The 13,010-nt window shown below is 34.6% G+C and overlaps 1 protein-coding gene across 1 annotated transcript; it reads left to right on the top strand.

The window, feature by feature from the left end:
• The first annotated feature begins 1,522 nt into the window (after nucleotides 1–1,522).
• LOC122592105 (mitochondrial Rho GTPase 1-like) lies at nucleotides 1,523–10,803 on the top strand. Its single transcript, XM_043764314.1, has 14 exons — nucleotides 1,523–1,731; nucleotides 4,442–4,574; nucleotides 4,650–4,799; nucleotides 5,209–5,385; nucleotides 5,467–5,718; nucleotides 6,066–6,134; nucleotides 7,389–7,444; nucleotides 8,528–8,609; nucleotides 8,741–8,952; nucleotides 9,054–9,123; nucleotides 9,275–9,387; nucleotides 9,547–9,697; nucleotides 9,794–9,980; nucleotides 10,438–10,803. Exons 1-14 carry the CDS (start codon nucleotides 1,523–1,525, stop codon nucleotides 10,512–10,514), a joined length of 1,938 nt encoding a protein of 645 aa, XP_043620249.1. The 3' UTR covers nucleotides 10,515–10,803.
• The last annotated feature ends 2,207 nt before the right edge of the window (nucleotides 10,804–13,010 follow it).

Genomic DNA, 13,010 nt, shown 5'->3' with positions numbered 1-13,010 from the left:
TCTACATGGATGCAGTCGACATTATTTATGCTTTAAGGGACAACAAAATGTGGATTTGTTGTTCATGTAAAAAGGAAGGAGTTCTCATCAATCCTAGGTATATATTTATATTTCATATTAAAACTCTATAATCATTAAGTTGTGTGGTAAAATTGAATCTTTGTTTTTTTTTTTTTGGTAGGTTTAATGTGCAAGTTAGGATTGTAAATGTCACTGGTGCTATTGGAGTTAAAATGAATTATCAACAAATTTCAAATCTTATACAAAGAACAACCTATCAAATTTGTGATGAAAATTATGAGGTATATTTGGTTTATTTTAGTGCTAAATAAGATTTTTCTATGCATTTTAAGTCATTAATTTTTTTAAAAATGGTCATTAGTTGTAATAGAAGTACATTTACTTCGCTACATGCATGCTTGAACTGGTGTTAAAGAAATTATTTAAGGTTATAACGCATCTACGTGGGTCTATATATCAAAGTGGGAGAAAATTCATAATACCTATCACATCCAGGTAACCAACATAATCCTTCTTATATGCGCCTACTATGGGCAGTCCATTTTATAATTTCTCTCCGGCGTGCAATGTACGCGTTTTAAGCCCTCGTGTATCATTAATAAACCCAAGGTATATCTAGCATTCTTCTTCTTTAAATTAATCAACTCATAAGAATATTTTTATTATGTCCAACTCAGTTATATTTATTCATTGATACAATCTTAAAATAAAGTTTAAGAAAAATTATTTAGGGTTGTCCGTGCATCGCACGAGGTCTAAGCACTAGTTATATGTATGTAAGTATGTTTGGTAGAGATGTTTAAATTAGTGAATAAAGAATAAGGGTATTTTGGGTAGTCTAAATCATCTTTTCTTAAAAAAAAATAGACAAAATATTTTATAAGATAGTATTAGATTATTATTACAAATTATATTATTACAAATTATAGTGTTATAGGTTAGTTATGTATGCAGATCTTGTATAGGATTAGTTACTGAAAAATGGTAAGAGTGATTTTTTTGAAATATTACTAATAAATGAGGCATTGTTTCTTTTTTTCCTTTCTTTTACTTTCGAATAGAATTATACATTTGTTTACCGTCAAAATATGAGATCCTAACTCGACATGGGAACGAGGCACTGTTACGTTTCTAAAACAATTAATTTTATTCGTTTAGTATCTGATACACAAAAATACCCCCATAAGAATGTCCATATTGCCAATTACTACCCCTGAACCAGTAAAACATTTTGGACACACCCTCACAGTCACTCGATGTAACATGATTCACTTTTCCCCTTGTCTTAACAAAACAACAACTCCTCGTATCATCATCATGCAAAATTTACGAAACCTCGCACGACGATCATATTAAAATTCAAATTCAACGTCAGTTATATCCTTTTAACAGGTACATTTTAATCAGATCTCATTATTTTTCAATATACATACATTTAACTATATGTAATAATAATACATTTTATTTTTAAACCCCCTTTCCTATCCTGTAGTGTGATTAAATGTCAAGCAATTTCGCCGTCGCCACTCACCGGAGCACCGTCCGCGTCGTAGTTATCGGCGATTCAGCTACCGGTAAATCAAGCCTAATTGCTGCAGCTGCTACCGATGCTTTCCCGGAGACTGTCGCACCGGTTCTTCCTCCCACTCGACTTCCAGCCGAATACTATCCGGATAAAATTCCGGTTACAGTTATTGATACTCCTTCCAGGTTCACAGAAATCAATAGTCATTCATTTTCAATCATTTTATATTCAAATGTGTTGTGTTCTATATATACAGAGCAAGTACCCGCGTTGCGGCGGTGAGATGATAGTGGTGATAGGTCATAGAGTGTGATAGCTAAATGCCTTAGCCGTACGGGCTCCGCCCTCGGATTTAAAAATTCGTCGAAAGTATATCGAATGACATCTCTAATGAAAGAGCATGAAATTTTAAGAACACCCATATAATTTTTATAATTTATCGATGTACGGTTTTTGAGATAAAAGATTTTGAATGAGTTGGAGGAATAAATGATTTATGGAGGAGAGAGAAAACAAATGATTGGTTGAGATTTGAGGAGAGAGAAAGGGTGTTAGGTAAATATAGAGTTGAAATATGGGCATTTGGGGAAAGTAATGTTGAAACTTTAAATGTAAACAGGGGAGATCTGTTTTATAATACGAGAGATAGTGCCCGCGCGTTGCAGCGGTAAGATGGTGGGGTGGTAGGTAATAGGAGGTGATAAGGCATAGAGTGTGATAGTCAAATGCCTTAGCCGTACGCCCTCGAATTTGAAAATAGAATTTGAAAATTCGTCGAAAGTATATCGAATGACATCTCTAATGAAAGAGTACGAAATTTTAAGAACACCCACACAATTTTTATAATTTATCGATATACGGTTTTTAAGATAAAAGATCTTGAATAAATTAGAGGAATAAAATGATTTATGGAGGAGAGAGAAAAAATGAGTGGTTGAGATTTGAGAAGACAGAGAAAAATGAGTAGTTAAGATTTAAGGGTATTATAGGTATATTAGGTAGAGATGTTTAAATTAGTGAATAAAAAAGAGGGGCAATTTAGGTACTTCAATTCATCTTTTGAGAATTTCAAAAAAAGGGGTCCTTCTTTATAATATAGTATTAGATAAGTATAGATATGTATATGTAGCTAACTAGCTATATTATGCTGTAAACTAACGGAATGTTCGCGAATACAACTGTGGGCACGATGTTTGTATCATGACAAGGTAAAATGAACATATCTTGTTGTTCATTTACGTTCATGAGTGCTCCTAATACATGAATAATACACACATATATTATTGATTAAATAATATGATATAATTGTAGTAACACTTAAGGAATAACGTAAAACATTTTGTATAGTTTAAGCATTATATATATGTTTGTGTATGTTTATCTATGTTCGTTTGTTTGTGTTAATTATACTTTTATAAAATAGACAACAACAATGATACCTTATCCCATCAAAGTCAGGGTACGAGGACGTGAGATGTACACAGTTTTTATCTTTTAGAATTCATAGACGAAAATGGGATAAGTAGTCACTCTATTTAAAAATAGACGAAAGTAAAATAGATCTTAACATACTATACAAGCATTTGTTCATCTATCTATACTACTATATAAAAATTCTACCCCTTTCTTTTGGAAATAGTTTAAAAAATATCCTATTGGAAAATGGAAATGGCTCAATTGCCTTTAGTGAACCCCCTTTTGGAAAGATTTATACAAAAGGAATTACCCGATTTGCCCTTAATGAACTAATTTACACCCTAAATTTGTACCTTTAAAAATGTCCTCACTACCACCTTTACATCAATTACATGTACATCAACTTATACCATTCGACGCCTCCGCCACCAATAGTCACCGTCATCACCACCAGCCACCATCACCAGGCTTCTATTGCCATCATTGTCGTCGCATTGTGCGGGTACCATGCTAGTACTACTTAATAAGGCTATGAGGAGCAAGACTTCCTCTTAAAGCCCTACATGGGGGCGTCTCATGCCATGTGGCATATTAGTCATTATGGGGCTTTCCCGAGCAAGGATTTAAAAATAGAAGCCCCATGAGGGACCCACAATGGCCATGAAAAGTAAAAGTAAAGTGGTGGAGCAAGTATTGATGGGCCCCAAAGATTCCTTTTCACCATGTAAAGTGGTCAGCCTCTTCTATATATATTAATAAAATAATTAAAAGATAGTGGAAAAGTGGATGTATGGCAGGTTGGGGTCCCTCCTTTCTCTCTCCAAAAGTGGCATTTAACTTCTCACGCCCTCTCTCTTTTCTCTCTCCAAAACGCCCCTCGGGGCAATGTGTGGGGCGTTCCGAGGAGTTCTCTCGCTTGAAAAGAGCAAATTAACGCCTTGCTCCTCATAGTCTAATAATTCTAACCCCTTCCCCTTTTTAGAAATAGTTAGATAAACTGGGACATTGGAAATGACCCAATTGCCCTTAATGAACCTCCCTTTTAGGAAAGACTTAAAAGAAACTACCCAATTTGCCCTTTATGAACTAATTTACACTCTAAACTAATTTATACCCCCAAACCTTATCTTTTAGTATATCTCCATTACCACCTTTACATTAACTACGTTTGCATCAACTAACACCACTCGTCGCCGCCTCCACCATCAATAGTCGCCGCATCGCCACCAATCTTTGCCACTGCCGTTGCAGTACGTGAATACCGTTCTCGTTTAATGTTCGTGTTTGTTTGCTTGGGTGTTTAAACCTATAAGGATGAACACAAATGCATAATTCCGTTCGTTTAAGAGTTCATGTTTGTTAATTTTGTCGAAACTTAAACAAATGCATATTAACAATCTCCGTTCGGTTGGTTAACAGCCCTAGCCTATATATTTAATCTATTGTTATTGATTTGAATTGAATTGTTTGGTGATGTAGTTTGGAAGGTAAGGCTAAAGTAGAAGATGAATTAATGTGTGCGGATGCAGTAGTTATAACCTATGCTTGTGATCAGCCTGAAACGCTTGATCGGATTGAGGGTTTTTGGCTTCCTGAAGTTAGGCGCTTGAAGGTTGAAATGATGTGTGTTGTCTTTATTGGAATAATAGATAGCTTTATTGGAATAATGGATAGCTTTTATATGTAGGTTAAGATACCAGTGATTGTGGCTGGATGCATGTCAGACTTGCGCGATGAACACTATCCTATTAACCTACAGTCAATGATAAGTCCAAAAATGCAAGAGTATAGGGAGATTGAGACTTGGATTGAGTGTTCTGCTGCTAACCTTGTCCAGGTACGTATGAATTGTGTTTAATACGATGTTGATTTGCTCTGTGAAAAGATAGCTATAGCCTCATTTAGGCTTTGTTTCTTATTGAAAACCATAGTTAAACGATCCTCATGATAAATTGTTTGTGTAATCATTGTAACATTGTTCTCAGTCTACTTTTATGTTTATAAGTTGTTACTTGTTCAAGATTGGCATAGTTATGTTCGATCAGTTCCAATGATTGTATTAATTTTTGTCACTACTTTAGGTATTGCACATATTATACTTTATAAGCATTATAGTTTTATCTTATGTATTTGCAGAAGTTAAAGTGCAGGAGTTTTTGGTTGCTGTTTGATCTATAAACTTACGATTGCAATCCTTACATGCCATATCATTAGAGAATAACTTATTTATTCTCCATTCTTTGTAGGTAACTGATGTCTTTTATTATGCTCAAAAAGCAGTGCTTCATCCAACAGCCCCCTTGTATGATCAAGAAACTCAAACCTTGAAACCTCGCTGCATCAGAGCATTGAAAAGGGTATTTACTCTTTGTGATCATGATATGGATTCTGCCCTGAATGATACCGAGTTGAATGAATTTCAGGTAAGTTTCAATATGTTTTTGCATAATGTGGAATGTCTTTACTTTCTTTCTAAATTTAAAAGTCTTCGACTTTTTTGACAGGTCAAGTGTTTTAGTGTTCCTCTTCAACCTTCTGAAATAGAAAATGTTAAGCGAATAGTACGAGAGAAAGTACCCGATGGAGTCAACAGACATGGGATTACCCTGAAAGGCTTTTTATATCTCCATTATAAGTTTATTGAAAAAAGCTGCCTTGAGACTACTTGGACTGTCTTACGTAAATTTGGTTACAATGATGACGTTGAACTCTTAAAAGAGAATCTTCCTGTTCCATCCAGAAAGGCTCCTGATCAGGTCATGCTCTTATAACTTAAAGTAGAAGATATATTTCTGGAACCATTTATAATAAATATTTGGCTCTTTAGGATGTGATGCCAGTGCTCATCAGTCATAAATTTGCTTCTTAACAAGATTTGGTTAAAAAAGCTTTTTTGTCTAAACTCTGTAAGATTATGTTTGCATGTCTCACATGTGGTCGATCATAAAAAATCCGAGGTATAATATTCTCACGATATATGATGTTTTTGCAGTATGTATGCCTTTTCAATTTCTTGAATATTACAACTGAGGATAAATCTTTCATTATTTAGTAAGTAGTTTTGAGTAATGGCAAAAAGTCTTGACTAGCTGTGTTATTGTAGAGTGTTGAGTTGACAAGTGAAGCTGTGTACTTCCTGAAAGGGGTTTTCAGTTCATTCGATTCTAATAAGGTACACACATTTTTACATTATATTACAAGATAATGCGTAGTCATTAACTTTTCCAGATATAGTATGACATGAGTATTATCTTAAGTGTATATTTGCAGTCAAATAATGGTTCTGCAGGTAGGACTTGCCACTACCTATTACTTGTCTTTAGTCTATTTTATCATATGCATGCTGAACAGAAAATGCAGTGACAGCCTTTGGGTATTTTACTAATTCATAGGCTCTTAGCACAACTAATAGAAAATGCAGTAACAACCTTGAGTATTTATTTATATATATTTTTTTGCGCTAAAAAGTTAGTCATGCCTGGAGAACCTGCAATATGATAGATGAATGGACCGTACATGGAAAACTCTGGATGAAATCCGATTTGCCACCAACATTTTACTAGATCAAATCAGGTTACGGGATATCTGGAACCTGCCATTGCATATCAGTAACGAAAAATATTTGTTGGGCATAGTGTTGTGATATCCATCCCTATACGATGATGTTAATTCCTTCTTTTTGCCTTCTAAATCGCATGTGGTATTGAAGCTCATAGATGAAGATATGTTAAGAAACGGCATCCCTTCCGTTCCCTTCTGGGATTCCTATTACTTTGCTCTTATGCTAATACATTATCAAGTTGTAATTTTCCTTTCCACCCTTCAATTCTACCCAAGAAACTTTAGGCTGCAATCTAATAATAGACAAAAAGAGAGATATAACATTTTTTTGTACTACAAATAAGATGACAACATGTAATAAAAGGAAGTGTGTCAATCTACGAATGCAAGGTGGGACTTGGGAGTACTGTTTTTAATCTATTGTGCTTCAATGAACTAAAGGATGCCAGATTCAGTCTATAGAGCCAGGGTATCCCTTGTTTTTATTTCATGTCCGATCCAGCATAATAAAAAGTGACATAAGTAAGAAATATTAATGGGCCAGATCACCTTTATGCAACACGCATGATACAAAAGTTCTTTTCATAAATAGTTTTAAAACTTTTAGGAGATTTAGATTAGACAATGTACTTGGTAGCATATGTTTTTTATTGAAAAGAGGTTAAACGTCAGCTCTCTTTCATAGTGTAGTGTAGCGGCAGGCATCTCATATACTTTACTTGTAAAGGAATATTGAGACTGTAATAAGTCTGCTATTTAACTTTTGGAGTTAGTTATATCCACCACTGACTGCCATTGAAGCTTAGTCTATGCTTTTGGCTAACATTGACAAATACCTCAAAGTGAGAACCTTTGCACTTGATAGGATGGAGCTCTACAAGATTCCAAACTTGATGAGCTATTTTCAGCGGCACCAGAAAGGTGGGTTGCCTTCTCTTTGGAGCAGTCTTAAAATTTTAATTCTTGACTTGCTATATATATGCACATTGAGGACGGTATTCTAAATTTTCATCAATATAACTCTTTATAGAATCTGAGCTAAGTGATGCTCTTTTACCATTTTAGCTTTTGTATATGTTTGTTCTTTCCTTTTTAAGTTCTTTAGCGAGTCAAGTGCATCCAATGCTAATTTTGCTGGATCCAGAAATTTGGATTAGTATGTGAAACCAGATTAGATGTTAATCTCACGTGCATATTGTCATTTAATATATATGCTTTTATACTTCCCCCCCAAAAATATGGCTTTAAGCTTCTTTTTTCTGTCACAAAATAGTTTATCGGGCCCCAACCAAGGTGGAAATATTCAGGAGAATTGATTTCCTCACACAGGTCTCAGATTCGAATCTCACTAGGTAACATCTTGGGGTGGCCAGGGTTAAGTTCGAAAATGGCCAGGGGGATAATCTGGTTAGACCACATATATATGAGTTGAAAGACTCGCCTTCCCAGGTAACCTAAACACAGAAAAAGTTCATCCATTTACTTGTTTACAAAATAATTTATCAAAAGGTTAACGATTCTTTATAGACAACATTACATGTTGCATTTCTTTTTGTGTTTTCTGGTAGCTATATGACTACAATTTAACTTTCTTTGATTATTATCATTCTCAATCATCATTTTACAGTCTCAAATGAGGTTTTTTCCACAAGTTGTTTCATTAAATTCCATGACAATATAATATCACTGTGTTCAATCAGATTATTTAGTGAACAATTCAACAGTGAGCCTGGGCAATCAGATACATTAACTACGCGTGACTAGAAGGAAATGAACATTAGCATGTTTGTTTATTTATGTAAAATGAGTAATGAAGCTCATTGAATGAAATTTGCATGTAATAGGGAAGTGAATGTAATAGCGTTACACCTATATTATGAGCTGGAACTTCTTGAAAGTGCTTATTTTCATTTTTCTTCCTTCCCCGTATTTTGTAGAATTTTTTAATGTACCCAATTATTTTATTAGTGACAGTCATTATGGTTATACTTTTTTTAAACTCAGTCCTTGGGACGAACCTCCTTACACGGATGCTGTTGAGAGAACTGAACTAGGGGATCTAGGACTTGCCGGATTTCTCTCTCAGGTGTGTGCTAGTATTTTACTTTGCATCACAAGAGCTACAACACTTGACTAAATTGTTTCTTTATATATTGCAAAGAGCATACAGTTTATGGTCGTATATTCTTTGTTACTACTCTAAGCTTATGGTTGCAGTGGGATCTAATGACATTACTTGATCCACCTCAAAGTTTGGCCTATCTGATATACATGGGGTATACTGGTGATCCATCAAAAGCCTTGCGTGTTACTAGGAAAAGATCCATAAATTTGAAGAAGCAACATACAGATAGACATGTATTTCAATGCTTTATTTTTGGACCCAAAAGCGCTGGGAAATCTGCACTGTTGACTTCATTTGTGGGAAGGTGTGTATCTTTGGGTTATTGATTTCCTTGATATCTATTCATAAAGCTTATACCAATTTATTACGTATGGCTTATAAAGCCTGCTCTCTCTTTGCTTGCAGACCTTTCCAACCCACATATAATTTGACAAGCAATCAATGTTATACAGTCAATACTGTTAATCAACAATGGGTGAGTAACTGAGTAAAACACTGCTGTTCTTTTTACCCATGCTCGCTATATTTGTCCATAGAGAGAGAGCTTGTTTACTTGTGAAGTCGTTGAGGCAAATGAGAGTGTAAACTCACCTTTTTTCACATATTGGTATACAATGATCTTTCAGGGGATTAAGAAGACTCTTATATTGCGGGAAATTCAAGAAGATGATGTTAAAGAATTACTATCCAGGAAGGAGTCACTGGCTACCTGTGATATAGCAGTTTTTGTTTATGACAGGTGAGCTTCTTGCAATATGTTTTCAAGACTCTTATCATGATAGTATTTAAATTACTTATTGAGTTAAAGGTATCTCGAATTAACACGTGCCTTTTTGTATTGGACAATGGACATGATGATTGTTTACTATTGTCATATCTAATCAGTACATTGTTACAGTTCCAATGAGTATTCCTTGAGAAGAGCATCGGAATTGCTAATGGACGTAGCTAGGGCAGGAGAAGATAGTGGGTATGGTGTACCTTGTCGCCTCATTGCGGCTAAAAATGATTTGAGTTCATATCCAATGGAAATCAAAGATTCCGAGATGGTATTTTGCTTTAATCTAGATTTTATCTTTGATCTTTTAATAATCATGGGAAATTAACACCATATTAATGTTGCAAATTGCAACTGTATGCTATAGGTTTGTCAGACTACGAAAATAGATGCACCCATTCGTATCAGTGTGAAAGAAAACGACTTGAATAATGTCTTTAGGAAAATTGCTAATGCAGCCGAGCAATGTCACTTGAGTGTTCCCGAGACTGAACAGGGGAGAAACATGAAACATTACCAACAGCATTTGAACCGTTCTATCATTCTTGCCTCTGGTATTCCTATTTGTATCCACCATTATATAGGGATTTCAAAATTTGGTCTGCAGAACCAAACTGGGACTGTACCGGACCAAAACCTGCTAGTAGGAAGAGTAGATTGGCTATGTTGGGTTTGGTTCTTCGTTATTGACTTTTTGGGGAAAAAACCTTCTCTGGGCTGGGGCTGTTTTTAGAATCAGTTCTTTCTCCGGAATCAAGCAAGTTCCTTTTCTAGAAACTTTTAGTTTTCAAACTTGAAGAAGTGACACTGTTTTATTTCCATAACTATAAAACCCCAAGTTCATCGGTTTGCAGCTCGCTTTGGGACTGAACTTGTTAAACTGAAACCAAAACGATTTAAATGATCCGGTTCTTTGTTATGTTATTCTTAATATTGGTCAGGTCCGGTCCAGTTTCATAAAGTTTTAGTCATTAGCATGCTCATCATCTATTCATTACTGCATATTTGCAGTAGGAGCTGCTGTTGCTGTAATTGCATTGGTAGCATACCGAGCCTATGCTAGTAGGAAGAGTAAACCTTCCAGTTAGGTAAAAAGCAATCCTATGTCCCTGGTTGGTGCCCCATTGGAGTCAAAATAAGCTGCTTCATAAGTTAACTGCCAGACGTAGAAAGAATAGTTTCAGTTTTTATTTTAACCATCAACAGTCATATATATGATTCTTTAACTCCATATTTTGCTTTATTTAGTTTTAGCTTACATGTTATCCACAACTTCGTTGCTCTCTCAAAATTTTCGTTAGGTTTTAGAAATTAGACGTGACAATACACAATGTATTATGTTTAGATTTTAAATCCCAAAGATCTTGCATTCTTCCATATCTGAGCAGTGGCGAACATCTAATCAAAAGTCATGTCCAGTTAAAATGTTTTGCCGTGCTATAAAATTTAGAATATGTATCTAGTCATCTGCCATTGTATGCATGCATTTATTCAAGTGAAGTATAGAAATGTGGACTGGATGGTGTTTTAAATACCGGTACGTACCGGCCGGTGTTACCCGGAATACAACTATCTCGGTATTTTGTCCGATATTTTCACTATTCAATACCGGCCGGTATTTTCCGGTATTACTGGAATGGTAATACCAGTATTTTGATTAATTTTGTTTAAAATTATTTTTTGATACTTTAATGTTATGTTTTGTTATTTGTAAACTTTAAAACTTATATTTTGTTATGAAATACCTATTTGGTATTATTTTTTAGTGGATTGTACTTGTATTTTGACTATTTTCGTTAAATTGTAACAAGTTTTGTAGGATTTTATAAAAATAAAAATACAAAAATTAAATTACCGTGCCGGTACGTACCGGCTGGTATACTGGTAATACCGGTACCAGATACCCAACCGGTATAACCAAAATACCGGTATTTAAAACAAATGCAGTTCATGAAACAGATTATGCTGATGTGTGAATGTGAGGTGTTGAGTATTGGTTGCGTAGTACTGAGTTATCTGAGTCATCCAAAAACAAATGCAGTTCATGAAACAGATTATGCGAATCTAACTGGCCATTTGAATGCTATCTGATTTGTCATGATATTGGAAAAGTATGTGGTCTGACCAAATAGTATTTATACAGTTTATCTCGTGCTGTTATTTTCAAAAATTAAAAAATATCGTGCTGTGATTTATGTGGTGTTTGTTATGCTATGCCTATATTCATGTAGGGTGTGATTTCATCGTGTTAATTAGGTCAAAAGGAAAGTAATAGAATGGAGCTTTAAGGAAATGAAATTGGTCGAACGTTCACAATTGAAATGAAATTGGTCGAACGTTCACAATTGAAATGAAATTGGTCGAACGTTCACAATTTATATTTCATATACTTTTTCTCTTTTTCTTTTTTTTTTTCCCCTAAAAAGAAGTAACTATCCTAGATTCCTAGTCTTTGTTGGGGTAGTATATACCAGAAAAAACCGTAAATATTGCGTTAATATTTGATGTATTTTGTGGAGGGTTCATAAAAGTTGATGATTTTTAAGTTTTTTTTTTACCTACACAAAAAAACAAACTTCTAATCTACTAGTGTGAAATTACTCACATGTTCAGGTATGAGCCTAATAGTGTGAAAGACTCTCCCAAATAATTTAGACCCATATCGACTAATTTTTTACTTTTACTGTGATGAATGTACTGCATTCACAGATCTCCAGATTTGAGGGTTATTTGGTCCTTAATTTGAGAAATGACAGAGATACTCAAGAGTGTGAGGGATATAGAAATAAGGAGTTAAGGACTATCTCTCTGTCTCTCTCTCTATGGTGCATTTTATTTCTTGTTGGCCGGTTGGCCCCATTGTCATACCCTCATGTGAATGATGATACGTACGGATAATTGATATACGTCTAAAAATTTCATTTGAAACAGTACGATTTAACAGCGAAAGGTTTATATAGCATACATTGATTTAACCGGGTTCGCGCTAGAGAGCTTCTTCGAAATAAAAATGTCTATTTTAAATACCCAATGGCGGAAAACACCCTACTAATCCGCCCAAAATCACGACGATTAATAGGTAACCTGGATATACCCAAACCGAACTTAAGACCTATATGTTATCAAGAGAACTCCAAACCACTACCTCAACTCACCATTGATGGCAAATCACATAATTAGTGGGTATAATCAATGAGCATGTCATGTATCAACAACAGATATTTAGGTGTATTTAAAAACTAATTAAATTATTCAAATTTGTGATTTTTTGTATTATCATTTTTGATTTTTTACTTTCCATGTTATCAGTATTTTTTATAATTCATTTTAAAGCAATTCTCTAATTTACTATTTTAATAAGCATAAGGAACGGAATCAGTGGTAAATATATATCATGTCTTTTGTAGACAGAGATTAGAGGTTTGACCATTATCCCATACAAAGTCTATAGGTCATTTATTACCATTTAGGTATAACATCTATAAGTAGTTTCTCTACCTAGGTGATTATAAGGTATGTCTACAATCTACATCTTAATCTCCCTCTTACATTGTCGATGTATTGGGCTCTAAAACCCCGCAAAA

The sequence above is a fragment of the Erigeron canadensis genome, chromosome 3 (assembly GCF_010389155.1).
Source record: "Erigeron canadensis isolate Cc75 chromosome 3, C_canadensis_v1, whole genome shotgun sequence".
Classification (NCBI taxonomy): domain Eukaryota; kingdom Viridiplantae; phylum Streptophyta; class Magnoliopsida; order Asterales; family Asteraceae; genus Erigeron; species Erigeron canadensis.
The sequence above is the reverse complement of the archived record's forward strand: the minus strand, read 5'-3'. Positions and strand labels throughout refer to the sequence as shown.